This window comes from Pelecanus crispus, chromosome 9, assembly GCF_030463565.1.
Source record: "Pelecanus crispus isolate bPelCri1 chromosome 9, bPelCri1.pri, whole genome shotgun sequence".
Taxonomy (NCBI): domain Eukaryota; kingdom Metazoa; phylum Chordata; class Aves; order Pelecaniformes; family Pelecanidae; genus Pelecanus; species Pelecanus crispus.
Window position 1 is genome coordinate 38,623,677 of NC_134651.1, and position 26,958 is coordinate 38,650,634.

A 26,958-nucleotide genomic window follows, 5' to 3' on the forward strand; every position below is an offset into this window, starting at 1 on the left:
GCAATCCGGTGCCGCTCCCTTCGCCGGTTCCTCTGGTGACGTCCCCGCGCCGCGCCGTAGGCATGGCCACCGACACGCCAACTAACGATGAGTTCCTTTTATTAAGGAGTTTAGAAAGTCCACATGTACAGCGTTGGACACCACTCACACACGACCTAGACTTCACGGCACTGCTACACACCACGAGCCGGCCCAGGGCTTCGCCGGGGAGGTACGTGGCCAGGTCCCAGACCCCCGGCCACCCCTGCCCACCCCTCTCCGGGGAGGTGTCACCGCAGATGGGTTTAGCCTAATCCGGGGCTGCGGAGCGACGCGTGCGCTCTTGGGAATAATCCTGGGAAATCCTGCGTCTCAGCGTGGATTAAATACCTCTCGTGCAATTCAAAACAAAGTCATTAGGGAGTCCTGGGTGACACGGGCAGTTACACAAGGGTGTGCTACCAACAAACTGTGTCCCCTCCCCAGCTCAGCAAAACACCTGCGGAGGGGTCCGGGGAGGGGACAAGCTTTCCCGCCCGGGGCACGTGGCTCTGTGTGCCTTCTTGTCCTGAAGGCGAGTGCTAGAAAACCCAGCTAATCCCTAATCTACTGAAATAAATGAACGAAAAGTAAAGACGGGCATTGTGCTTCCCACCTGCACCTTTCCGGAGGCGTCTGGCGGGGTGCAGGAAGCCCCTCGGGAGCTGCTGGGGGCTCCTGTTCTTGTGCTGGCTGGGAAATGCCACCACCGAGCCCCCCCAAATCCCATCGCTCAAGAAACCCAGCCCGGCCGGCTGCTCTGGGCAGGGACGGAGAGGACAGAGTTGGTGCCTGTGCTTGGAGCTCATCCTCACCTGAGGCCTCCAAGGAATGTCTCTGGCAGAGGGGAAAGCTGCGGCGATCCCTAATGCGTTGTTTGTCCCTGCTTTCCCAGCAGGACAGACAGACAGGGACTTGCCTGGCAGGCGAAAGGGCTCATCCAGCACAAGGTCCGAGGTGGAGAAGGCTTAAAAAAAGAAGCACGCAGGGAAGTACAAATCCGCCGCAGCCAGGAAGATGAGCCTTTGATCTCCCCGTGCCTTAAGCCCCTCTGGAAACAGGGACAGCGGGAGCTTTCCTCCCCTCCTCGGGCAGTCGGTCCGTCCGACGGTGTTTCTGGGGGCCAGAGCCTGGTGCGGGGGCTCTGCTCCCCGTTGCTGCTGTAGCACAGGCAGAAAATCATGTAAAGAGTGGCAGGGTCCCAGCTGTCCCCCTCCCCTCCCTGTTCCTACACAGCCTGCTCAGGCTTGGGTTTATTTTTTTTTTTTGGACAAAATCCCCCATTTGAGTCCCTCCAGGGAGCCAGAGGGAGAAGTCAGCCCCGCACCCCGTGGCAGCTCTTCCTCGGGTCGGCCGGTGCGAGGCATCACCTGCCGCCTGGTTATCAGGGCCCTGCAGATGCTAAGCCCCACTCGGGGCTTCTTTTTGCAAAACCTTAATGGGATTTGAAGAAATGAAAGGCTTTGATTATCTGCAGGTACTGAGCCAGAGTGTGGCTCATCCTGGGTGAAAATGAATGCCGGTCCCTGGGCCGGGAGTGAGCGGAGGGGACTCGTGCGGGGGCACGGGGGCATGCTGTCCCAACTCAAGGGTTTCGGGAAAAGTCACAGCTTTTGGATGGCAAAAGTCCAATGTGAGTCTGAGCGGGTCTGATTGGGAGGGAGGAGCTGTGAAACGCAGGCAGAGCCATGCTGGGAAAGTGAGCCTTCCTTGCCTCCTCCTCCTCGCCGTGCTCCCTGTTTCCCCAGCACCGCCAAAACAGCTCTGTGCTGTGCTCTGTTCTGGGTGTGCATCCTTGCAGCACCGTGCCAGCTTGCTTTGGGGTGCCCCAACCTGCCGGGAGGCTCCAAGAGCCATGACGGGGATGATGGGGACGGAGTTTGTGGTTGTCCCTTTCTGGCTGCATTGTGCTTGCAGGGGGAGAGGCGAGCGTTCTGGAGACCAGAGAAGGAATCGCTGGCACGGTCAGGCGTCTGCATGGGCTGCAACCCAGCCGAGCCCTCCCCGTCCCCAGTAGCACCGTGGGGTGAGCCGGAACCGTGGAGCAGCAGCCTTGTCCCAGTCCCGGGGGCCCTGCAGGGCTTGGGGCTCCCCACGGTGGGTGTCCCCCCGTCCCTCGCCAGCTCAGCCAGGCTACTGCCGGGTGCCTGTGCCCAAAGTGGAGCTGAGTGGAGGTGCCCAGCCTGCCCGGGCTGCTGCATCCCTTCCTCCCTCCCTCCAGGCAGCCCCTTCCCCTCCTTGCCAGACACTGCTGGGCACCGCTGCCCTCTCTGCCACAGCCGTAAGCACCGGCCATGGGTCACGCTCTGGCCAGGAGACCCATTTTGGGTGCAGGCGAGCCACGGCAGCGGGGAGCAAAGGTCCGTGGATGTCCACAGGCACCCAGGAGCAAAAGCTGCCCTCCCCGGGGGCAGGCGCTCCCCAGGGGCCCCTTGAAGATGGGCCAGCCCTTGGGGAGGATGGCAACTCAGGGGGACAGGGCTGCAGGGCTGTGGGGAAGGGCAGGGGGCTGGGCACAGGGTCAGGGGGCTCATGCCATCCACCTAATTCTCCTCCCGGATGGGCCGGATCTTCATCTCAGTGAACTTGAGGGAGTACTGCCAGCCGGTCCAGGAGGACCACTCGATGCCATCGGCGTAGGAGCTGTGGTGGCCCTTGAGGTACTGCCCGTTGAGGTTGGAAGTGTGGCAGTTGCGGTACCACCAGGCACCGTGGTAGAAAGCCGCGCAGTTGTTCTCCGAGTGGTCGTTGTCCAGATCCTTGGTGGTGAACTTCATCCCGTTGTGCTTCAGGAATGAGTCTCCTGCCGCCAGGGAAAAGGAGCTGTGATGGGCCCTTCCTGCTCCTCACCCTGCCCTCGGGCTGTCTCCCACCCCGGGGGGCTCCCCTGGGCACCCCAGTGGGGCTCCTTTGGTGATGTACAGGGCACTTGGGGTCACTCACCCTGCAAACGCCCAACCGCAGCCCCTCTCCTGCCTCCAGCTCCCTGTGGCTGCAGGGATGCAGCCGGCATCGCCGCCAGTGCCCAAGGAGACAGCTAATGCCCCAGCAAGGGGGTTTGGTGGCCATGGGCTCCCCCTGTCCCGAAGAACCATGCACATCCCCCCATCCTGCCACCCTACCTGCCGTCCCCGAGTAGTCGGCGATGGAGACGGGGTACCCATCCTCCTCGGGGTCGACGGAGAAGAGCCCCACGCCGAAGCTGCCATAGTGAGCGAAGGCGGTGCCATTGTCAAAGTCCTCCAGGTCGATGCGAAGCTCGTAGCTGCCCTGCACCGTCAGCACGTGGATCCGCTTCAGCCCTGCGACGGAGGGAGGGGGTGAGTGCGGGGACCCTGGCAGGGACGGGGTGGCTGGGGGTCCCTGGGGAGGGGGTGCAGGGTGGGACGGGGAGCGGTTCCCACCCTCCAGCCCTCGCTCTGTTATTGCTGCACGGCCAAGGGCACGTGCTCAGCTCGCGGGCAAACAGCTCCATTGCTTCCCTGCCCCTGTGCAGCCACCTGATCCCCTCCCTGCCTGCTCGGGCCATCGCTCCTAGGACATGAGTGCTGCCCAAGGGGGTCTCGGTGTCCTTTCCTTTGCAAAGGAATCCCCAAATCCCCCCGGGGGGGGCCCTGAGGGGCCCCAGGCTTTGCCAGCCTGCCCAGGAGCAGGCACTGCCAGCCCCACGCACCTAACCAGTGCTCTCCCGTCAGCTTCCCGAAGCCATCCCGGTAGGCTTCCCAGCCGCGGAAAAAGTTCACGGAGCCGTCCTCCCGCCGCTGAAACACCTGGGGAGGGAGACACGCCGGGCGTCAGTCACGGGGCTGCTCCGAGCCTGCGCACCCCGAGCAGCCTCCCTGCTCCCCACCATGCTGCCCACCCCTCCCCGCCGCCGTCTTATTAGACGCAGGCACAAATTAAACCTTTTCAACTCAGTAATTACACAGGGATGCTGGCGAGCAGGTCCCCAGGGAAATGCCAGATCAGGCTCCCGGGGACGAGTCAGTCGGTTCAGATAAAACACTTCACCAGATCCTCTGCCTGGAAGCGGGAGCAGAGCTTGGGAAACCGCAGCGTGTTCCTGCAGGAAGGTGGCTGGTGCCCCCGGGAGGGGTGGGCACCCTGCGTCCGGCTCCAGGCTGCACGCGGGAAACAGCCTGGGCTCTGCCATTGCATGCAGGAGCAGAGGTATGGGCAGATGGATGCACAGACGGCATGACTGGAGGTCTGTCCCTGCGGCACGTGCTGCCCAGGTCAGCCCGAGCCATCCTGTAAATGGCAGGATGCTTGGTGCCACGGAGAACTCGTGGGTCCCCGCTCTCTGCTGGGCAGCCGCCCCGTTATCAGGCATCGCTCCTGTGATGGCCTCGTTAGTCCTCCCAGAGAAATTAACTGTGGGGCACTGAGCACCCCAGCTCCTGCAGAGCCCCCCGATCCCGGCCAGATCCCCAGGCCTCAGCATGGCTTTTCTCCTCAGCGCCTTTCCCTTTTTCTCTCCCATCTGCTCATCGGCATGTTGTGCCCTGTGTGTTTCATCCCCTTTTATCCGTAGTTTCAGGTTTGATTTATTGACAATGATCCAGAAAATACTACTCCGTGTCCGACCATTTGAACTTAATTAAGCCTTCAGCCCTGGATTAATTGCATTAAACTTGGCTGAGCCAGCCTGTCCGACTGCCACCAAGCACCGTGCTCCCACGGCTGTGGTGGGGCGGGGATGGGACGCTCGGTGATTTAGGAACAGCCACCCCACGTGCCGGCAGCCAAGGGGCCGGAGCACCCTGTCTTTGGGGCTGGGCTGTGCCGCCGAGCCCATTCACCCCGCTTCCAGCACCCAGGCTCGGGCAATGCCGCAGAGCCCCGGCGCCGGTGGGGAAGCTGCCGTGCTTTGCTCCGCTGCGGGGATGCCCCTTCGCAGCCTCCCTCCGGCTGCTCCTGCCCATGCAGGGTTTCATCCCGGCACGCGGAGGAGACCCAGCTCATGAACTTCGCGCTGTTTTGCCCTTCACCAGATGAGCAGTTTTGGGGTGGTGGGTGCCCGGTGCAGGCTCTGGCACACTCCTCGGCATGGCACAGCTGTGATCCTGCTGTACTTACCTTCTAGAATTAGAGCCTTAATTTTTATCCCTGCGTTGAGCACTTGAGAAGCTGCGGTTAAGCCCGTTTAAAGGGGCTTTCTTCAGGCTTGCCGGGAGAGGGGGGATGGCGTGGCTGGATGGGGGCCTGAAGCTGATTTTCCCCGGCCGATGTCGGCTCCGGCGCTGCCACACGGGGAAGGCAGCGGAGGCAGCACCGATGCTCCCTCTTAATCGGCTTTGACCCGTGGTTGTAAATAGGCCAATTGCCTGAGCGGTGCCCAGGGAAGCGTGCGGGGCACATCTCCGTTGGCTGAGCCTCAGCACGGCTCCGCAATCACCCCAGGCGCCGGAGGAGCCCTCGGTGCCCCTCTGCCCACCGGGTTCGACCTCAAGGGGCTCGAAACCGGGTCGTAAGGTCTGGCAGGTGCTGGAGGTCCTGTGTCCTCCTGCTCCATCCTCATCATCTCTCATGCATGGTCCCTCCTCAGGCTTCGCTTGTGCACCCACCTCTCCCATGGGCAGGCGGGGAGGTGGGAGCATCCTCCTTGCCCCCGCACCGGGATGCTGCAGGCACCGGGATGCTGCGTGCACCGGTGACCCACAGGCTCGCTGCCATGCTCCCAGCCCTGCCTTGCTGCTCTTTTCCTTCTCATCAAATATGCATCACCCCCTCTGAAGCAAAAAGGATTTCCTTCCCTTCTTTAAAGGCAAGGCTGAAATATTTATCTCCCCCGCTCTCTGCCTCCCCCAGTCGTGCTGAGCTCACGGGGCAGGGACAGGCTCCTGCAAAGGCACCAACCCAGAAAAATAGGTTAAAACCAGAGAAAAGCGGGAGCAGCAGCCTGTGCCTGCCGTGGCATTGGCGGTGAGGGAGGGTTCTGCTCCCTCTCCCCGCAGCCCTCTGATGCCAGCCCCCACCAAACCCCCGGCGGGCTCGAAACCCCACCACGGCCACAGCCTGGGGAGATGCTCGGCCGTCACTTTTCTGCCACTGCAGCACTCGAGCTCCCGGTCAGATTTTCGGCAGCCGTGGCACGGATCCCACAGCCCCGGCCCCACAGTGTTCCTCTGAGCCCCCATCATGGCGGGGAGACCGTCTTCAGGTTCAGCTATGGAGAAGACAAACTTGGAGCATCGCAGGAGCCGGTGTCTGGGAAGTGCCAATCCCGTGTGATCACCTGCGAACAGCGCAGCCGGCAGCGCTGCCTGTCCGGGGGACCCGGCTGCTCCTGCCTGTCCCCGCCAGCAGAACCCTCTTGTCCCCACTCATGGCAACACATAAATCGCATCTTTTGGAAACAGCACGCATTTCCCTGGGCTTGTCTCACCCGCTGCCTTCAGCTTATCCCAGCCCATGTGTAAATGCATCAGCGTCTGTTCAACCCCTGCAGCCCGTGCCGGGACCCCTCGGGCAGCTGATGCGCGGGCTGGGTGAAGCCGTCCCCGCAAGCGTCCCTGGCACGGCAGGTGCCTGTGAAGCTGGAAGCTGTCACTTAGCATCACCGTGGCCCTCGTCCTGCTGGCACAGCCTTTTCTTCCGCATCCTTCTGCTTTCCCACCGCTTCCCAATACACGCTGTAATTGGGAAACGGTGCCGAGGCGGCTGGAGCCATCACGGCACCATTGCTTACGGGGCTGAGATGCTGATCCTGGGGGGCTTTGCCCTGGCTGGGCGGCGATGGAAGCTCAGGGGCACCAGAAGGAGCACGGGGCATTTGCAAAGACTTCCCAAGACAGCAGCACATGAAGAGGCAACTTTTCCAGGCCTCCCGGGATGTGGAGCCTTCCTCACCCTCCATCACCCCTTTATTACTTTAATAAAGTGCCAGAGGTGAGCGTCACAGGGGGGAGCCAGGGTCAGGCTGGGCAATTACGCAGCTGCTGCCCGGCGCTGCCGCGAGGCTCAGGTCAGCCCAGGGGTGTTGCTGCAATTAAAGTCAGCGCTGAGCGCAGGACGTGGATGTTCCCCTTGGTGCTGGTGAGCATCAACCTGGACTCGCGCCCCAGGCGGCTGCAAACATGGCCCCGCTGCTGGGACCGAGGCCGGGACAAAATGGACTTGGGGGTGTGCTGGGGGCTCCCCGGCTCTTCACTCCTACGTTTCTTTGCCTTCGTGTCACCCTGCCCTGCCCAGACACCGATCCTGGCTGCCCTCTCTGCTTTTTGACTATGCAAAATAGGCAGCAAACAGCCCCAGAGCTGCCCCGGGCTGGATGTGGCCATCGCGGGGAGGAGAGGTGTTGGTCCGGCGAGGGCTGAGCCTTGCTCAGCCTTCCCGATGAAGGGGATGGGGAATGACCAGGGACCCTGTCTCTGGCAAGGGGACAGGGTGACACTGCAGATCATGCCATGGGGATGGGGAGGTGCTGAGCAGCAGCCGGTGAGTGATCCTGGCTGGGTTTCTCCCTGATGGGGCATCAGGGCGGCTCTTCCCCCTGCCCCACTCCCCGTGGCCTCTAAGCTATCCATGAAGGCTAAGCCTTAGCTCAGCAGCTCCCAATCTCCTGAGTCAAAATTGATTCAGCTGCTGCCATTGCTTCCACACACCCACCCACATGCAAATTAGCCCAAATGTCAGGAGTAGTTGCTCCAGAGGAGGAGGAGGAGGAGGAAGGGAGGGAGGGAAATTTCTCAGGCTCTGCACCGTGGTGCTCAGCTGTGCCACGGCTTACCTGGAGCCTGGGTGAGTCGGTGCCTCAGGGACCCCTCCGTGTCCCCAGCCCCACGGGAGGTGGCTGAGACACCCCACCACCACCACCCTGGGGGGCTAGAAGTATGTTTGGGAGCCTGTGCTACAGAGCAGCCCCAAGAAACAGGAGCCTGGACCGAGCACCCTCGGCCCTGCTCTGGATGCGCCCATCTCTGGAACGCCGGGATTCGGCACCTGGTTTGGCTCCTCTGCCCTGGGTGAGTCACGGCAGAGCCGTGGTGCTGCCTGGCTGTGGTGCCGCAGGCAGCACCGTGCCGGCCCGGCTGCCGGAGCCCACGATGCTGCTGGGTGTAAAATCATTCGCTTCGCCCCCTCCCCAGCCCAGCCGGAGCCCTCCTGGCTGCAGCAGCTTTAAATAAGCCTCTGAGTGTCTTGCTAATCACCTTGGGCTGCTCTTCAGGCAGTGCTCGAGCACGGCTGGGGCTGGCAGAGGCTGTGCAGACTGGGCATGGGGTTTGCAAGGACCCTCCCCACCCTGGGGAGCCACTGGAGTCCCCCATTTTCCCTCTGTGAGCCCCCCAGGAGCTTGGGGTACCCAGGACTGCGCTGTGCCTCAGTTTCCCCACCAGAGCTGCTGGTACCAACCTGTGCACGACAGGTCGCTCCCACCTGGGGTGGGCTCTGGGCAGACTGAGGCCGAATGCTTATCAGCCCCCCGAAGGCAGGGGGGCTAAGCTCCCTCTTGGCACTGCTCAAAGCTGCTTAGGGGAATCAGATCGTGGGGATTTGTTTCCTAGAGCGCCCAGCTGGAGGGGCGCTGGCCGGCTCAGCTCACCCAGCGTGTCCTCGGGGGAGAGGCTGCCTGCCCACCCCTCCCCGTGAGCCCCCCGCCACCTCCCAGGGACCCCCTCGCTGCCCTGCCGGCACCCCGAGCGATGCCCTCCTGGGTAGGGGCCGCTTGCACCCAAGGGGCCCCCAGGGCGAGGGGGGTCTCCAGGCTCGGGGCTGCCAGCACCGCATCCCCCTGTCCCCCCACTCCCTGCCCCCATTACTGTGATTACGGGGCCATGGCAGCCACCACAGCAAAGCAAATCGGACAGGGCGGCTGGGGAGCGAGTGAATCGGTGCAGCACCGGAGGTGCCCTGGGCGCCCCTGCGTTAGACGAGGCAAAAACACGCTGCGTTTGGGGTCTGTCCTGAGCCCCAGCTCAGCAGGACCGCGAGGACAGGGCAAAGCACAGCCGTTCGCCCCACGGCACAACCGCAGCTATGCCGTGCCCCAGGTGGGCATCAGCCCCGCCAAGAGGGATGAACTCCAGCCATGGCATTGAACTCCAGCCATGGCACCCAGCTCCCTTCCTGAAACCACCCTCCAGCTCCAGCCAAGCTCCCCAAGCCCGGGCAGCACCGCTGGGCTCTGGCACAGGGCTCAGCCCGGCAGCTCTGCCGATGCTACTGGCACGAGTAACGCGGACAAGCCTGTTTGCTTGCTTCCCCACAGGACCGGGCACCCTGTGCACAGCCAAACCCCATTAGCATTTATCTCCCATCCCGATGACACATCCAAGCGCCGAGAGTAATGTCTCCCACCCCCGGCATCCCGGCGCGGGGACAGCTCGCAGCCGGCGGTGGCATCGCCCGACACCCCCCGGCACAGCGGTAGCTCACCGTCCAGCCACCCCCGTCGGTCGTCATGTCACAGTAGACCTGGAAGCCGGAGGGGTAGTGCGTGGGGAAGATGGAGTAAATCCCATCTTCTTGCTGTCCACTCACATAGATGTCAAAGCAGTCTCGAGGCCGGGAGCCTGCAGCGTGGCATTGGGATGGGGTGGGACGAGAAGAAAGCTGGTTAATTAATGATCTAATTTAATGTCTTGCTATTTGTTTCAGGCTTTCAACCTTGCTGCCAGCTCTAGTTGGCGGCTCGGTGCTGCCTTGCTCTTTCCCTCCTTTCTTCTCCGATGCTCAGGGTGAGCGGTGCCCGGGTGGACGTGGCCGCCACGGGGACCCCCCCGGCAGCTGGCAGGGACCAAGCCCACGTCCCCGTGTGACGGCAAGGGCAGGCTGGGACCCAGCTGGGGAGGAGGGAGCGGATGCCAGGAGGCAGCTGCAGGCAGCGTGGGCATGTGCTCGCAGCCCCGGGACAGTCGTAGCTTCTTCTTAATCAAATGATGATGAATGTGACTGTTTATTCTGAGTCCCATGCAGCGCCGCCGTCTGCACCCGAATGAAGGTGAACGGTCGCTTCTTGTTCTGCTTTTGCCCCAGCTACCTCTGCGTGGAGAACGGGTGGGTCTGCCGGGGTGTGAAGTGGCTTTTGTGCCGGCTTTGCAGGCTGGTTTGTGGGCAACTGGGGGCCGCACGGTGAGGAACACCCCTTCTAGGACACAATTTTCCATCTGCTGCCTGTCCCATCTCCCCCGTCTCCCTGCCAGCCCCCCACTGTACTAAATCCCTTCTCCAGGCTGGTTGCCTCGCTCCCTTCTTATGCAGAGACCTGCCGAGAGCAGCCCCAGGCGCATCCCTGTCCCCGGGGACGGACGGGGACGCCATCTCACCGTTGGAGCAGCCCCGGGGCCGTGCTCCCCTGGCCGGCGCTCGCTGCAGGTCGGCCTTGAGCCGGGGCCGGGCGCTGCCGCGTTCCTTCTGCAGCGTGTCCAGGACGTCGCTGACGGAGCTCACCAGCCGAGCCATGTTGGTCTGGCTCTCCGAGAGCAGCTGTTGAGGGGGGACGAGGTTAAACCCTTTCCACCCGCCCCAGCCCCACCACCGCTCTACTGTGAGGATGCTCTGCCTGCTCCCACAGCTCCCCAAATGCCTGCAGGCAGCAATGCTCCCTGCCAGGGTACAGGCTGCTGGGGACCAGGTGGGGACGTAAAAGCCACAGCAGATCCCATACAGCATCTCTGGTGCTTTTTGGCCCCAGGTCAGGGTCCAGATAGTGCCTATCACCGCTGGGGCTGAGAAATTCCTGAACCTGGGTGCATTGGTGCCGCCACCCTGCGGGATAAAGAGCGTCTCTGGGCAAGGGAACGGGATCGTGGAGGCGGCAGGAATAGCCGTGTCCCGAGACAGCCGCCGGCTCTCTGCCGTACCCCGAGGTGACCCTGGCCGGGCAAGTGACGGGGGGTGGCCACAGCAGAGCAGCAGGACGAGGAGCGAAGCAAAGCAGCGGGGATTGAGCAGCTCTGGCCGGAGCAGGATGAGCACCAGGAGGGATGGGCATGGAGCCGAGCATCCAGCCATGCCCTGGGTCTTGCTGTGATGCCCAGCAGACCCCCACCGGCACACCCAGGTAAGCATTTCAACACAGCTCATTGGCTGGGAAATTTTTGGGACTGTAAATAAGGGGAGACTGAGTGCTGCATGAACTGCCCTTGGGATGGTCCTGTGCTGTGCTCGGCTCTGCTTGGAGCCCCCAAACTGGACCCGGAGCCGGGACACCCGCACTGCACACCCAGCTTGCCAGCACCGGGGCGGTTAGGCAGCGAGATGCAGGCAGCTGATGAGCTGGAGCTGAAGTTGTGCTTCCAAACTTGCAGTTCTCAAGCGCCTGCCTTTAAACCACAGCTCCTTCTGCCAGAGGTCTCCCCTGGACACTGTGGGCAGGGGCTGCAAGCAGCCATGCCCCAGGGACATGGGGACGGGGGGGAGTCTGTCCCCAAGGAGCACCGTGCGGCACCCCAGCCCAAACTCACCTGGATGAGCCTGCCCTGCTCGCCCTGCAAGGCGCTGAGCTCCTGCCCCATGGCGCTGTGTCCCTTCTTGAGGCCATCGCAGTCAGCGCGCAGCTGCACGGCGTGCGTCAGCAGTTTGGCCACCTCATCCGCCACCGTGACCAGAAGGGCTTTCTGCTGGCTCTTGGTGGCCTTGGCCTCAGCGTCGTGGTCGGTGATGGTGCGCAGCAGGGAGGTCTGCAGCCCCTCCAGGCGCCCGAAGGTGCCCGCCGCGTCGGGGCAGTTGGGGTCGATGAAGATGTTGATGCGGGAGCTGTCGGCTTTCTCGATGGTGACCAGCGCGTTGGCTTCCTCAGGGTTGGTGCTGATGACGGGGGGCGACTCGGTGACGGGCGTGTGGTAGTGGTTCATGAAGAGGATGGCCCCCGTGACCGTCACTGCCAGGAGGACGGCCACTGAGAGCAGGACGGTGCACAGGATGTACCCGCAGCTCATCCTCTGCGGACAGAAAGATGGACACCGTCAGGACCCATCCGGATGGACCCATCCCGCTCCCCTTCATCCGAGAGGTGTGTTCAAACCCTCATGGGCTTTGGGGGGGGTCCAGCAACAGGGGGAGGCGATGTTGGACATGGGGGTGGTGGCAGAGGAGGGGACGTGGGGGCCCCAGGGAGCCCTGTGGTTCTGCCAGGGACGCAGAGGCCACGGGCAAGCACTCAGTGAGCAAAGCAGCTAAACCCACCCGGGAGCCAGTGGTATGAAATAATAAAGAGAGCGAACACGCGGCGGCCGCCTGCTCCCGCTGGCATGTTTTATTTAAGGCAGTGATACTCAGCTGGAGCTGCCCTGGCTCCCCGGGAGGTGCGTGTGGGGCTTCCTGCTGCCCTGGGCACAAATGTGGGGAGCAAAAGGGAAAACAGCCCCGGTGTCCCTGGGACCGCAGGGAAAGCAAGGAGGCGAGGGAAGGCAGGGGCTGTCCCCAGCAGCAAGGGGAGGTTATGGGTCCATGTCGGGGCCACACCGCCCTGAGCATCGCGAGGACCTGCTGTGCGCGGGGCATCTCCCAGCTGTGGGGGCCCACGCATCCCTGTCCTCCTTGCACCCTCGCTGCCTGCCAGAGGGGAGCAGAGCTGCTCCCAAAGCCCTCGAACACGTCCCGGAGCCTTCTGGTGAGAGGGAGTCGCTACGGGAAATGTCTCCGACCCCCCTGAGCACCTCCAGCAGCTCTGCTGCTGCAGGGACCCATCAGCTCAGCCTGTGGGAGCTGCTCCGTGTGCACCGAGAGCCTTTTCTCCTTGCAAAGCATCAAGTGCCAACGCTGTCAGCACGGAGGGACCGAGCTGCCACCCAGCGCCATCAGCCCCCCGTCCCCTCCACTGCCTCCCCTTCTCATTACATCTGCAGGACAGAGGCTGTGATTTTCCCCTGACCCCGGCCACGGCTGTCACAAGGAATTGCAAGGTTGCCAGAAAGCTGCCGATTCAGAGAGACAAAGACTACTTTCCCCAGAAACGAGGGGAAAATTGCTGCATCTGCAAAGATTTCCCAGGCCCTGTCCCCTCCTGTGCACATCTATCTGGAGTGACACCTTCCTTCAAGCACCCTTCATTTCATTCAAGCTCCTGCAACCATTTGCATTAAGGTGACCCCGGCTGCGGCGGGGCTGGCCGGACAGGGTCCAGGGGGCTGCGGATGCCCCACCAGCCCCAGGGGATGCTCTGGGTTTCTTCCCCAGCCCATGGAGCAAGGCTGGAGATGCAAACGGCGCTGGGCTGAAGGGGAAGCCACCCTGCGGGGACCTGCGCAACGAGGCAGCCCCCAGCTCAGCCCCTCGGTGTGCATTAAAAGGAGATGTCAAAGGCAATAAGGGGAGCTTTTGGCAAGCAGAGGGTTGAGGAGTTTGCCCTGTGTTTGTAGATATGAAGCCCCAGCCTGGGGGCACGAGGGGCACCTGGGAGCAGCGGGATGGTGGCAGATGGAGGTGGGAGATGCTCATCGCTGACACCCTCATGTGGACACCCAGGACCGGGGCTCGACCCGGCCTCTCAGCACCCTGCAAGTGCATGAGGAGGGATGGATGTTGACCAACGTTGGGTGGTTTGGAATCTGCGAGGTGAGCGCAGACCGTGTCCCCGCAGCTGTCCTGGCTATGGCAGCACCTTCAGCTCCCGGCTCCGCGCCCTCCCATCCCGCATGCTGCTGCTCCCCACCGTGCTGACATCCCCAGCCTGAACCGTGCCCGCTGGGACACGCAGACGGGCTGCGACAACCGAGGGACCCATCTGAGCATTCAGGGTTTCAGGAACAGAGCCGTGCACGGTCGACGCTCCGTTTCCCACTGCTACACAAATCCCAAGCGGGCTTTAACACACCAAAATCCCACAGCTCTGCCCGGGAGCTGCATCCAGCTGTTTTCCAGCCTTCAAGCCCCAGCATCGCTGCCCTCTTGCTGGCACCGGGAACTGGGGCAGGAACTGGGGGCCGATCCCCTTCGCACTCAACCACCTCTGCTTGTGACCGCGAGATCCCTAGCAGTGGCAGCTTTACGAGTCCCACGGCATTTTGCTGGCAGGTTGTGTTACTTGGCAACCTGCAGTGGGGAGAGGAAGGAAACACTCAGCCAGCAGCACCAGCAATGCTCCAAACTGGGGTGTGGGTCCCCCCAAGCCCCCCCCAGCACAGCAGTCCTACAGCTGCTTGCCCAGCTCCCGGCACGGGGCCCTGCAGATGCCTCTGGCCGCACGTTCCTGCCCCACCATGACCACAGCCCTCGTGGCTCCAGGGGTTTCTGCTGTCTGTTGCATGGGCTCGGGCTCCTGGATCTCCTTGCCAAAGCTTTCAGGCAGCTGCAGGACATCCCCCTGCCTCGGTTCTTGATGTCCCCCTGGGGACATCCATCAGGCTGGAGGTCCCGATGTCACCAAATCATTCCTTCCTAAGGAGAGCAGAAGCTGCGAGGCTGGGAGGTGCTTGGGATGAGTGGGGCTTCACTTGCAAACCTGCTCTGGAGCTGGAGCTGGACCTTGGGAGAGAGCCCCAGGCAGGAACCGAGGCACTGTTGTCTCCCCGGTGCAAAGCTGAGCCGGGCTCCCCATGCCCTGTGCTGGCTCAGGCAGTATTTCTATGCTTGGCCACCGTTCCCCGTGGGGACCGGGTCCTTGGTGCCCCAGCCACGCCATGTGAGAGCCTGTGGGCTGCCTTGCACCCTGGGGCTGTGGGTCCCTGCAGCCCCTGTGCCCATCATCCCCTGCCAAGCGTCCCCCAGCCTCCGCAGCCAGCCGGACACACGAGAGCTGTGCTGGCTGTGGGATGCAGCAGCTCCAGCTGTGGGGAGGGAAGGGTGCGAGCCAGCTTGTCCCTAGGGCAGCCGGAGCAGAGCCGGAGGTGGACTGGCTCCCAGGGAGCATGGACGGAGACCGGTGGCAGGAGAGGCTGAGCTCTGCCGTGGGAGATGCTCTTTGAGGAGGAGGTGTCCTTCGCTCCTGCCAGAGCCGCTGCTCTTTGCCAGCTTGCCGGGCAAGCTCTGAGCTGTGGGGTGGTGGGCAGTGACCGTGGGCAGCCTTGGGTGCTCTACCCCTGAGCCGTGCCCCCAGCCAGGTACGAACCAGAACCTCCCGGTTGTGCTTCTGAGGCAGGTGGACGCTGGTTTGCATTGCCCAGGCTCAGCTGCTGGGACAAACTTTAGCCCAGCTGCCCCACACCTTACTGCCGGGGTCCACCCAGCCCCGAAGGAGCCCCAGGGCAGCAAGGGCCAGTCCCCTGCCCCCCCAAGCCGTCGCTCAGCTCAAGCAGCTCATTTTGCATCCCAGCCGCTCGCCCTGTGCTGCTCGGCTGCCCCTGTCCCTCTCCACCCCCCCCTGCCTGGCCAGCTCTGCTGCTGCTCAGCTTTGCGCAGGGCTGCAGCCCCCATCCCTGCTCGCCCTGGGGCAGGGGCTGTACCCCACCTGCCCCCTCTGCTACTCCCCGTGCCCTCCCGGTGTGTGCCCTCCCGGAGCCTAACGCCGCACTTTGCTCGCTCCCCGCAGGCACGGAGGCAAAAGAACTGAATCCCGCTCCCATTACCTGCTCTTCTCCGTCATCCAAAGCCTGCCTGCTACCGCTCCTACGGCACTGTACGCTTTGCGGCTCCGGGAGAGGAGAGGGCTGGCCAGCACGCCGGAGCCAGCTCCGTGGGTGAGCATGCAGGTGGGCTGGGATGGGTTTCCACTGGAGCTTACGGGAGCTGGGAGCCCAGCACCAGCTGCACAGCAAATTCCGTGCCTCCTTTGCAACCCCCTGCCTGAACCACCGGCTCCGGGCTGTGTTGCCCAGCCCTGTACGGGTGGGGGGGGCTGGATCCATCCTGCCCAGCTCATCCTTGGGGCCATGGCGGGGCACAAAGCCGGGCGGATAGCGGCTCCAGCCGCAGGCACCACTTGGACCCCTGTGTGGAGGGGCTCCGTGCCAGGGAGGCAGCTCTGCCGGGAAGGGGAGAGCAGAGCAAGGTTTCTCCCTCGGGGGGGGAAGTCTGGGGCCTCCCATGCCTTTTGGGGTGGGCAGCCCCTCTCCAGCGAGGCAAGGGAGCCGTTTGGCATGGATGGGCTGACTGGGGAGAAGAGGGCTTGGAGAAGGGTGTGTGGAAGGGAGAAGTCAGGCAGAAGTCCCTTTCCTGCATCGCTACGGGTGGAAGGGGGACAGGGAAGCGGCAGACCTGGGGGCAAGCGGGTCTCATGGCTGGGCCGGCTGCTCCCCCACCATCCTCGACCAGCACCAGGCTGCGGAGGGAGAGCAGGCGCTGCCAGCTCTTGGCTCCTTCCCTTGGCTCACAGGCTCCGTCGGAGACTCGCTTTCCCCCCCAGCTCTCCCCAGGCACGCTTGCCCGTACTTCACACGCCTTCCCTTCCCACCCTGCCTGCACCCAGCGTGCAGGCAGGGCAGCCGCATGCCCCGGCCACGCAGCCATGCCTGCGCTGCCCTGCCCACTCCGGCACGCTCGGCGGCTGGAGGCCGGGCAGCTGCCCGCTACCCGCACGCCGGGCTGGAGGAGCTGGCACACGTGCGACGGGTTGTGCAAACAGGCTCCGGCACGTGCCAGATCCCCCGCGCGTCGCCGCAGGCTCTGCCACCGCTTCGCCGCACCCCGCCGCAACACCGGCCTCTCCCCCAAAAACCAGGGGGGGCTCCTGGAGGTTAAGAGAGGGCCGGGTGGACAGGAGTCCCTGAGCCAAGAGGGATGGTTCTGGCTGCAGCAGGGAGCCGAGATGCCAAATCCCTTTGAAAGGGTTATTTAAGCAGTTAAAAGCGTGCAGCGGTTCATCAGAGGCGTGCGTGGCAGCCCCGGAGCATCGCCCGCTGCCTGGCCGAGGGGCAGCCCCGGCGCTGGAGGCTGAGGGGACTCTGGCTGCAAATAAAGCAACTCAATAATTCGGGGGCGGGGGGGCGAGGGGAGGCAGCCCCGGGGGGGGTCCGCATGGTGGGGGCGGGGAGCGGGGGGCAGCTCACCCCGCCGGGCTGCACCGGGAGGAAAGCTCGCTGGGACAACCGGGGGGGGCGGGGGCTTCGGTGGGACCCCCGGGCTGCCCCCCCCCACCGCCCCGCTGCTCCCCGTTGCCCCCCGCTGCCCCCCGCCCCGTACCTGCGATTTCTCCTGCTGCCCGTCCTCAAGTTGCGAGGCTCCTCCCATGGTTTTCCAGCGCTCGTTTCCCATCGCGCCGCCAACTTCCAGCCCAAGTGCCCAGACACCCCCCCCACCCCCCCCCAAGACCCCCTCCCCGGAGCGCAGCCCCCGGCCCGGCCGCGCTGCCCGGCTGGCCGCGGCGGGAGGACGGGCGGCGGCGGCGGCGGCGGCGGCGGAGGAGGAGGAGGAGGAGGAGGAGGAGGAGGAGGAGGGAGGGAGGGAGGGAGGAAGAGGAGGGAGGGAGGACACGGACACGGGGGTGGATCTTCCCTCCGCGCTCGCCCCGCTCCCCCCGGGGCTCCCCCGGCCCCGCTATGGGGACAGCGCCCGGCGCTACCCCGGGGTCTCTCCCCGGCCCCCCAGCTCTGCCCCGCGCCCCCCGGCCGCCCCGGCTGCTCCGGAGTCACTCGGGATCCGAGCCCACCCCCCCACTCCTGCCCTGGGGCTCCGCAGCTGCCCAGATGTGGCAGCACAGCTGGAGGAGCGGCAGCAGGTAAGGCGGGGGTTGGTGCCAGCGGGTCCACGGGTGTTTCAGGAGGGGGGGGGGGCAAGTGGGGAGCGGGGGCCCCGGGAACCCCTTTCCAAATCTACGGTCCCCAGTTCAGCACCCCACACTGCAGGGGCTCAGTCCCACCAGCGGGCAGGGATGGGTAGGGTGCTGGGCGGGGGGGGGGCACTGACATCGGCCCCCCCAAACCTTTGTGCCCAAGGGGTAGCCAAAGTGCTGGTGGCCTTTTAGCAAAACCCAGTGCATGGTGGAAAGCTGGTGCTGGCTGGGGGGAGGCAGCAGCCAGCCCCCCCACCCGGCACACGGGGTCACACCGATGCCCGCAGGAGCATCACTGGCAGCCAGTGGGGCGTCTTGCCCAAACCCCCGCTTTTCCAGCCCAAAGCAGTGGTGCTGGCCCTGCGTGCCGCCAGCTCCCGCGCAGGACTCCCTCCCCGGCCTGATTTACCGCCACCTCTCCGGGCGTGGATGTGGTTTTCTTTACCGTACCTTTGCGGCACCTCTCTTAAATCTTTTATTTGCCGGTTGTCTGACCTGCGGGCAGGAGCGTTGCTAAGAGGTTCAGAAGAGTATCGTGAGAGCAGCGATGGCTCAGCCCTGTGTTAATCCATTTCGGGGGAGGCTGGTTTCTCTCTCAAAGCCCCTGGGAAACCTCCTGGGGGGGTCCTGCAGCCCCCTGCACACTCCCCCTCCTGTGGTGCGGGGCTGTTCCCCGGGCAGGCAGCACAATGGGGCTGGGGGTTGCCCCAAATCCCCCTGGGGCTCTTGTCCCTGGGGCTCAGCCCCGGTTGGGGCCCCCCAGCAGCTCCTGTGCAGCTTCGCTGGGGTGGGGGCTGCCTCCCTGCAGCAGCGGCAGAGGCGCAGGGGCGGCAGATTGTGTGCACGGGGGGCCGGGGGTCCAAGCGGCTCCTCTCCAGGACACACAGACCGTTTTGGGAAGAGTTGGGTGCGTGCCGGGCTGGCAAATGGTGCCGAAGGGCTCTCTGGGGTGGGGAGGGAAGCACAGCCCTCGGCTCGAGCAGTCGGTACGTGTGTGTGTGTGTGTGTGTTGTCTCCCAGCCAGGTGCAAATCCCGCCTTTGGCTTTGGCGATGTTGTGTGGATTTACCGGGCGATGCTGATGGCCGTCAGCCCAGCTCCTTCCCCACGGACAGTTTTCAAGGACTTCCCTTTGCAGCTGAGATCGTCCAACTCGTTTCACCGGTGGGGCGTTCGGTGTGCCCACACCAGCCAGGCTCAGCCCCTGCGCCGCTCAGCCGTTCTGGAAGCAGGAGGCTGCAGGCGCCCGGGAGGCTGTTTTAGCTGAACTCCAAACAATAAAAACTTATCATTAAAAAGAAATGTATCTTGGCTTCATGTGGCCTGGCAGCGCGGGGAGGAGTGATTCAGTGGCTTGTCAGCCCTGGGTGTTAGGCATGCCGAGCTGCACAACTGGACACTCTCCAAGTCCAGCAACTCATTTGCTGTAGATGAAGCTGGGACCGTGCAGCGGGCTGATGTCTAATTTGCAATCCAACATACCTTGACATAACCCACACCGAATCCTGGAGGCTGGCGTGGAGTGGGATCCCTGGGAGCCTGCGGGGCAGGGGTGTGCAAGTGGGGCTGGGATGCCCCTGCTGCACCCTGACACCGGGGTGCCCGCGAGGCTGCGGGTGCAGGGTCCGCCTTGGCAGGTCCCAGCGGCATTCCCGCCGGCCAGGCTGCTGCGTGGCTCTCCGAGCCGCGGCAATGCAGCAGTGAGCGGGACAGGGTGCCTGCCTGGCGGAGGGGGCCGTGGTTTTGGGAGCCTGAGCGACACTCAGGGTGAGCCCTGCCCATCCATGCACATTGCTCAGATGGGCCAGGGGCCGGCGGGGACACTGGCCTGGCTCATCCCTGACTCACGCCGAGCCATGTCACCTCGCGTTACCCATCGCGGCGTCTGGCTGGAGCTGTGGTGCTGGGGACCCGGGAAGGGGCATCCCCAGCCAGCCGAGCCCCACGGCTCCAGCCCTGCCAACCCCAGTGGCCCCACAGCCCCGGATCTGGCCCCATGGGCTGTGCTGGGAGGGATCAGGTGCTCAGGGTGCAGCCGTGCACCCAAGGATTGGGGCACACACCACAGCTGGGCACGGTTGGGCACGGGACCCCCCCAGGAGCTGATGGCGGCTTGCCTGGCTGGGGAGGGGGGTTCTGCCGGCAGCCCGGCCCGGATCGATAGGCAGACGGAGGAGATGATTCATGTCTCAGGCTGTGGCCCGAGGGCAAAACCGGGAGCGAGGTTTGATGTGAGGATGCCAGCAGGCCGGGAGCTGTGGCTCGGGGCCGTGTTTCCCTGCCCCAAGCCGGCTCTGCTCACGCTTCCCCGGGGTCCCGGCTTGGCCTGGGGGCAGCAAACCACTGAAGCAAGGTGGGATCAGACCCACGCACTAAAACGAGCCTTTCTTTGAAAATGTCAGACACTGTCTTCTATTTTGTGGTCCAAGAGAGTGAGCGGAGTTGCAGCGGTGGTGGCGGGCAGCGGCTGGGCTCGGGTTTGCTCCATGCCCCCTGCGGGGATGGGACCCTCCGGGGAGCAGGACACCACAGGACAGGGCTCGGTGGCACTTTGCGCGCCTCGTTGTGTTCAGCCAGCACTCGGTCTGCATCCGCGGGATATCACAGGGCCAGAGCTGGTGAGGGGACCGATGCCCCATGGGTCCAATCCAGCAAGGGGCTCTGCAGGGCAAAACTACTCTGTTATTTCCCATCCGAGACACAGCGGGGTGCTGGGGTTGGGAGAAAGGCTGACGGGGCGGGGGGGACACATGCCGACCCCTCCTCGAGGAGCAGCGTGCGCTTTTCTTGGCAGGATGCCACCGGAGGCAGAGAGCCGTCGCTGTGCACACACGGCGTCAGACATCATCATCATATTAATAATGAAAGGGCAGCTCCTTCAAAGCTCTTCGCCCCTGCGCCGGCGAGAGCACAGAATGCAGAGGAGGTGCGTGAGCCTCATCCCAAGCAGCCGCGGGGAGAGCGCTGTGATGCCCGGCCGGCCCTCTGCTAGGCCATTGACCTGGGGTGACAAAAAATGTGCCCGGTCCCCCCTGGGTGCTCTCCCTGCTGTGAGTTTGGCTGCCTGGGGGGTCCCTGCATGGGAGTGGGGCAATCCACAGTGTCCCCCAGCTCCTGTCCCCGTCACTGCCCTGTGCAGGCTCCCCGGTCCCCCCATCCCATGGCGAAAGGCCATTTTGGCTGCTGGGGAATTTAGTGACACCGCTCGCTGTGCCAGAGCCTTTTCTTTCTGCGGGAGGGATCAATAGCTCAGACAACGAGACAAACTCCCAGCAAAGAGGTCTTGGGCTGCAGCCAAAAGTGGGTCCCTGGCAGCAGCTCCCGGGGCATCTCTTCTCCTCATCCCTGTGCAAGACCTCTGGGCTTCCAAAAACCCTTCTTTGTCCAGAGCATCCCCGAGCCTGGTTGCTCTTTGTGAGGGTCTCAGCAGGACCAGACCAGGGGCTGAGCATCTCTTCACCTCTCTTCTCTCTGCCAAACCCCCTCCTCCACCGTTCACCCAGCTCGGGTGGTCGGAACAGGGAGGGTTTTACTGTGGATGCCCCGACCTGGGGAGGAAGGGGTCAACCCCCCTGTGCCGGGCGGAGGTGGAGCACCCCATGCCCACCCCATGCCCAAGTGCTCTCCCTGGCACCCCACGTGTTTCGGAGGGTCCCAGCCCGTGGCAGTGTCTGGGTGTGGGGTGAGCCTGCTGTGCCCCCCCTCCCTTCCTGCCCAGCCCTTTCTCAGGCTTTTTTTTTCCTCCCTCCAAACACAACAAAACCCCCAAATCCTCCACAACTGAGAAACCTCTTTTTGTTCCTCTTTTCCCTTTGCTTTCTGCCGCGGCAGAGTATCGATTGGAGCTGATGCGCTGTAATCCGCTGTTTCTGTGAAAAGTTGGCATCCCAGAGTCCCTGGAGGGGCCGGATCCTGCCCCCACGTGGGTCTCGCTCCTCTGCCAGGCTCGGGGTGCAGCGGGAATGCTGCGTCCCCCCCATCCCATCCCATCCCATCCCTGCAAAGCTGGGGGCTAAATGCTTGGTGGGGGGGACAGTGAAAGCAGCTGCCGGGTGGGAAAAGGCTCTGCTTTGGAGCAGAACCAGGTCGGATCCTGCTGGGATGGATGTCCAGAGTGCTGGGCATCCGCGGGAGCCCTCCTGCCCCTCAGGCGGGGCAGGGGATGGTGGCACAGGGGGACGTCGGAGCTGATGAGAGGGGCTGGCTGTGGGGCTCAGTGGGGAGGCTCTGCAGAGGGGCCATTCAGCTTCCCGGCAGCTGAGCAGGGCTTGCGGAGAGCTGGGGCTGACCCCAGCCTGAACGGGGCTCGCTGTGGGGTGCACGGCCGCCTCTGTGGGGCAGGGCCCAGCTGGAGACCCCCACCGAGCCCCGCTCTGCGCTTGCAGCCCCCCCTGCACCCCCCCCCCCCCGCCCCGCTCCACCACGCTGCCGCTCCATCTATGACTTAATGATGGCAAATGGGCCGGAGCTCCGGAAAGCGAGGGCAGAAATAACCCAGCCAAAAAACCTCCAAAAATCACAGGCAGGATTTTAATCTAAAACCTTTTCCCGCATGAAGAGCAGCAGCCCGGGCCATCTGGAGGAGCATATGCAGGTGAGCGGGAGGCGGCGGTGCCTCCCCCAGATCCGTCACCATCAGCAGCCCCCCGAAAGGGCTTTTGGCTGGTAAAAACTAACCCCGGCGGGGGGCCGGGCTCCCCGATCCCAGCCGGCAGCCTGGGGGAGCCCAGGCTTTCCCTCCCGAGCTACCAAGACCTCTCTGTTTAATTGTTGTATTTGCAGGAAAAGTGATTATGAATCCCAACTGCAAACTGCAATAGTAGCTGAGTTTATTGCAAGAGATTAATTCAGCGGTTTAATTGAAACTGCAGGAGCAGGATGGGAAAGCATCGGTCCGGGGCCGGGAGGAGGAGGGTCAGCCCTGCTCAGCCATACCCACATCCACCCCTAACCCCAGCAATCAATGAAACCCAAATTAGCAGATTTACTTGTCAGAGGACTCCTCCATTGGCTGAGCATCACATCCAGCATCCTAAAGCCCCAAGTCTCCTAGCAACTCCCCAGCGCTGCCTCTGCCCACCCGTTAACCCCTTCCCCGGAGCCCCCCCGTGCCGCGTGCAGCACCCGGGGCTTCGAAGGCGTCGCTGCCACGCTGGGCGTGAGCAGGGGTTTTATGCAGCAAATAAATCTGCAGTGATACCTGAAGGATGCTCGTGATGCTCAGCCAGGCGGGCGAGCTGAGCCAGGCTGGTTAGTCAAGACTCGGAGTTTTTTATTCCGGGTGGCACGGAGGAATCCTCAGGTTTATGTGTTGATGGCAGAGGTTTGGTTTCTAAATGTCACGGTAGTTTGGAAGGTTGCATCCTCCTGACTTGCGGAGATGCTGGGAAAAGGTCAGGGAAACCCCAGATCGTGGCCAGCCCCCGCAGCTCCCGCCCAGCATTGGCGTCAGGAGAGGCAGAGCACGAATCTCCCAGCCTCTTCCTCCAATTTCAACAGTAAATCAATGATACCCACTTTCTTTGGGAAGTAGATGAAGAGAGCTGAAGTCACTCTGCTCCTAACCTCCCTGCAAATGAAAATGTCCTTGAAAGTGTAAAAATCGCAGCAGGACACAATGTGATGCCCGGGCCCAGGCTGGAGGGCGTGAAGCCGCTCCGTGATTGTTGTTATTTTGGTTTGGATGTCCGATACTTCCCTGGTTTGCCTTTAGAGATCAGAAGGCTGGAAACAAGGGTTGGAAAAAATAGTGGTTTGTTAGTTGAAAAATAACAGTTGACATGGAAAAAAAACCCAGTCTTTTTTTTTTTTTTTTTAAAAAAAAACTATCTTAATATTTATAGGCAGGGAAATATGTCCAAAGATCATGTGGCACTGAAAAGGATAAATCACTTCTCTTACTTTAATGTGCTTTGTTGGGCGTTATCTGAAACGCAGTCATAAAATTACCAAATTGAAATTTTAAATTGGGGGGGGGGGGGGAGCGGGAATATCTGGAGGGTTTGTTGCTACTTCTATTTTCTTATTGCCAAATAAAATACAATTAAAGCAACATTTTATATGCCAGCCAGCATAGCTAACATTGGTTTTCTGACGGCACTTTTTCCTGTCAGCCAATGAAAATAAATGATGCAGGATTACCAGCGAGCATCCAGCCTCTGTGGCTGGAGGGGGATTCGGAGCAGCAGGCATTCAAGTACAGAACAGAGGGATTTTAGTCCCGCTGGAAGTGGAAATCTCCAGGGATGCTACCCGCAGAGCTCTCTGCCGCTGCCTGGATCGATGTTTTGCCTTTGCTGCTCTCCCAGTGCTTCCAGTTCCCACCAGCGCTTCCCAGTCCAACCCAGCCCATGGCACAGCCCCTAGCTGGGGGTGGCAAATTCACTCCCCATGCCTTTGGGGTGGCCCTGGCCAGATCAGCGTGGGTCCAGTCCCCCGTGGCGCTCGCTCCTGTGCCGGGGGCTGCCGGCGGCTCAGCTGCTGGCTGCACCGAAATCCCCGTGGTAATTGGATGAGGGCACTGGTTTCCATGAGAATATTAAATCAGAGCCCCAGCCCCGATCCGGGGCGACACGCTTGGGAATATAAAGACACGGTAGATCACATTATAGGGGGGGGTGGTATTTCTCCTGCTTTAAAGTCAATGGTATCACAACTTCTTATTTGTCACAGGGTCTATTGGAGCATCTCTTATTGACGGGAGGGAGAGGAAGGGGGGAGGCCGTCGCTGCGGGGGGGCAGCCCCCAGCAGAGGGGCTTGAGCACTCGCAGCTCATCACAGCGATGGACTCTCAAGGGGGCTTTGGAAAAAGCAGGCTCTTTCCGAGCCTGCTTTTTCCAAAGCCCCCTTGAGAGTCCATCGCTGTGATGAGCCGTGAGTGCTCAGCACCTCTCAGGAAAGAGCCCAGAGAGTGATTGCAGCCACGGACTGCTGTGGCAACACCGACGCAGGTGCCCCGGCGTTGCAAAGGTCCCCGGGGCTTTGCAGGCAGGAGCTCAGTGCCACTGTCCTGAGCTTGCTCCCATCTCCCTGCGGGACTGGGACAGGGAGTCACTTAGCAAATGAGGGGGCTCCAGCACCCTCCCGGTTATCGGTTTAGCCGGGTCTCCGGTTAGGGGTGACCATCTGGTGGCATCTGCTGCTGCTCAGCTGTCACCCACCCTCCTGGTGAAGGGGCTCCTCAGGGGTACCCAGGGGACACGTCCAGGGCCCCAGCATGTGGTTAAGGGCAGCCGTGCTGGGCACATCCCATGGCTCCTGCCACGGTGGGGACAGACAGACGGATGGATGGACGGATGCATGGGCAGATGGGCTTCTTCCCACCCACAGCAGGGAGGCAAGGGAGGACAGACAGACAGATGTGCCTTGTGAGCCAAAGAGGTGGCCTCAGGTGATGCTAACAAGCCCATTAAAGGGGTTTATCAAGGGAGGCCACGGGCTGGTAGGGAGGCTGCTGGTTTTATCTGGGATGCTGATTTTGGGCTGGGAGAGCCTAAGCTCCTGCTTGTTAATGAGAAAGGCTTTGAGGAGGTTTGTACCGGTTGGCCTCACTTGTGAGCAGCCATAATATGATGAGTGATTAGGGATTCTGAAGATTTTTAGCAGGTATCATTAAACTACTGATGAGCTCAGGCAAGGAAAGGGCGTTTTTGGCTGTGCTGGTCCTGCGCTGACCTGGCTCTTCCTCCTGTTGTGGTCCCCGACCTCCTGAGCCCTGATGAGATGGGTGAAGCCTGTGTCCTGGGGACAGCGACGGCTCGGCTGTGTCCTTGCGCTGGGTCAGACCTGGTGTCCTTCAGCTCGTCTGTGAGATGATGAGTTTGTGGTCATGCGTGAGTGAAGCTGGGATGTCCCTATTTTCACTGTCTGCCAGGTATTGAGAAAATTTGGGCACGATTAGCTCGGAAAAGGTGGCTTCCAGGTGGCTATTTGCGCATCATGTGAGAGGATGGTGATGCCTGTCCTGGCAATTACTTTGGGAGCATCTTGCCCCCAGAGAGCTTGTTTCCCAGTTATGGGGTTTCCCTACTTGCCTGGGCACCGATGGTGAAGCCTGCTCGCACAGGGAACATCCTCTTGAGGGGGAACATCCCTGTCCCATCCTCCTCTTGCCCCCACCCCCCAAGGCCCCCAAGGGCTGGGGCAAAGCAGGGAGCAAAATGTGCCGGATTTTTCTCTGCCCTCCCTTGTCTTCTCCTGTCTGCCTTGGCAAAGCTTCATGCAGCTCGGCAGCATCCTGCCCCATCGTGGTCTTGTTGGCATTGCTAGCGCTGTATTTACGGCAGCGTTAATTAAATACTTTCTGCAATCAGTGCGGCGCATGATCCCGCTCCCCAAGCCAGGGTTGGGCTGTAATGTGCCATCACCGAGCAAGAACATGACTGCTGCCATCCTGGGGATTTTCTAATAGAGATTTACTCATCCCAGGTCTCCCATTTCTCTGTTTCGTGACATTTTGCAAAGTTCAGGTTTACAAAATAAGCCAGCGGTACAGAAGAGATGCTCCAGACGTTATTTACACTGCACGTGCTGTTTCCCACTCAATGGGGTCTTCACCCCATGGTGAGCAGAACAGAGGTGGGGGGGGGCTTCCAGCTGCCCTCTCCTGGGCTGGTCCCCCCTGCCCAAGGGGCCTCTGCTTTTGGTGAGGACCACCCCATCACCCTGCCGCAAAGCCCTCGGCACTGGAGATCCCTGCTCCTCACACGCCTCTGCGTGCTGGGAGAGCGGCAGAGCGCTGTGGCTGTGCCGATTGAAATGCTTGTGGTGTCGTGTGGCTGAACCTGCCTCTAATCCCCGCTCTGGTCCCGGGGCGAGGGATGGGGTGGGAGCAGGAGAGAGGGAGCGGGTAGAGCGCCTGCTCCAGGGGGGTCAGGCAGGAAGGTAGGGCTACTGCCATTTCGGGAGGTGTAATTTCAGATGCTCGGCCGCTCTGCTTTTAAAAATAAGCCTGGGCTAAAAGCTGGCAGGGTGGTGGGGAGTGCAGGAGGCAGCAGGCTGCTAGCAGAATCCTGTTAGCGTGCGACAGCCTCTCAGGGTCTCGGCTATGGGCAGAAAAGCCCCTTTCAGTAAATCACTGTTGGCGCTAGCTGCCTGCTCTGGGAGGACGAGGCAGCACGTGTGCCAAAACCCAAGGGCAGCGAGGAGGGGTCCATCCCGGAAGGGCACAGCTGGCCCCGGAGACTTTGCCCTTCCCAGCACGGAGGTGCACGGGCACGGAGTGGTACCCGGTGCCCTTCTGACCTGCTCCTGTTTAACCTGTGCCCAGGCTTTGGCAGTGGGACCCGGGGCAAACTGCTGAGCTGGGTGACCAAATCTCCTTCTCCTCCTCTTCCCCAGGATGGAGCTGG

The 26,958-nt window shown here is 62.4% G+C and overlaps 1 protein-coding gene across 1 annotated transcript; it reads right to left on the minus strand.

The window, feature by feature from the left end:
• Window positions 1-2,561: 2,561 nt before the first annotated feature.
• Window positions 2,562-17,091, minus strand: FIBCD1 (fibrinogen C domain containing 1). The gene is made up of 7 exons (XM_075716709.1): window positions 17,020-17,091; window positions 11,427-11,903; window positions 10,287-10,446; window positions 9,397-9,533; window positions 3,692-3,788; window positions 3,141-3,320; window positions 2,562-2,821 (listed from the first exon to the last, which is right to left on the minus strand). The coding sequence occupies exons 1-7, from the start codon at window positions 17,089-17,091 to the stop codon at window positions 2,562-2,564; spliced, it is 1,383 nt and encodes a 460-aa protein (XP_075572824.1).
• Window positions 17,092-26,958: the final 9,867 nt, after the last annotated feature.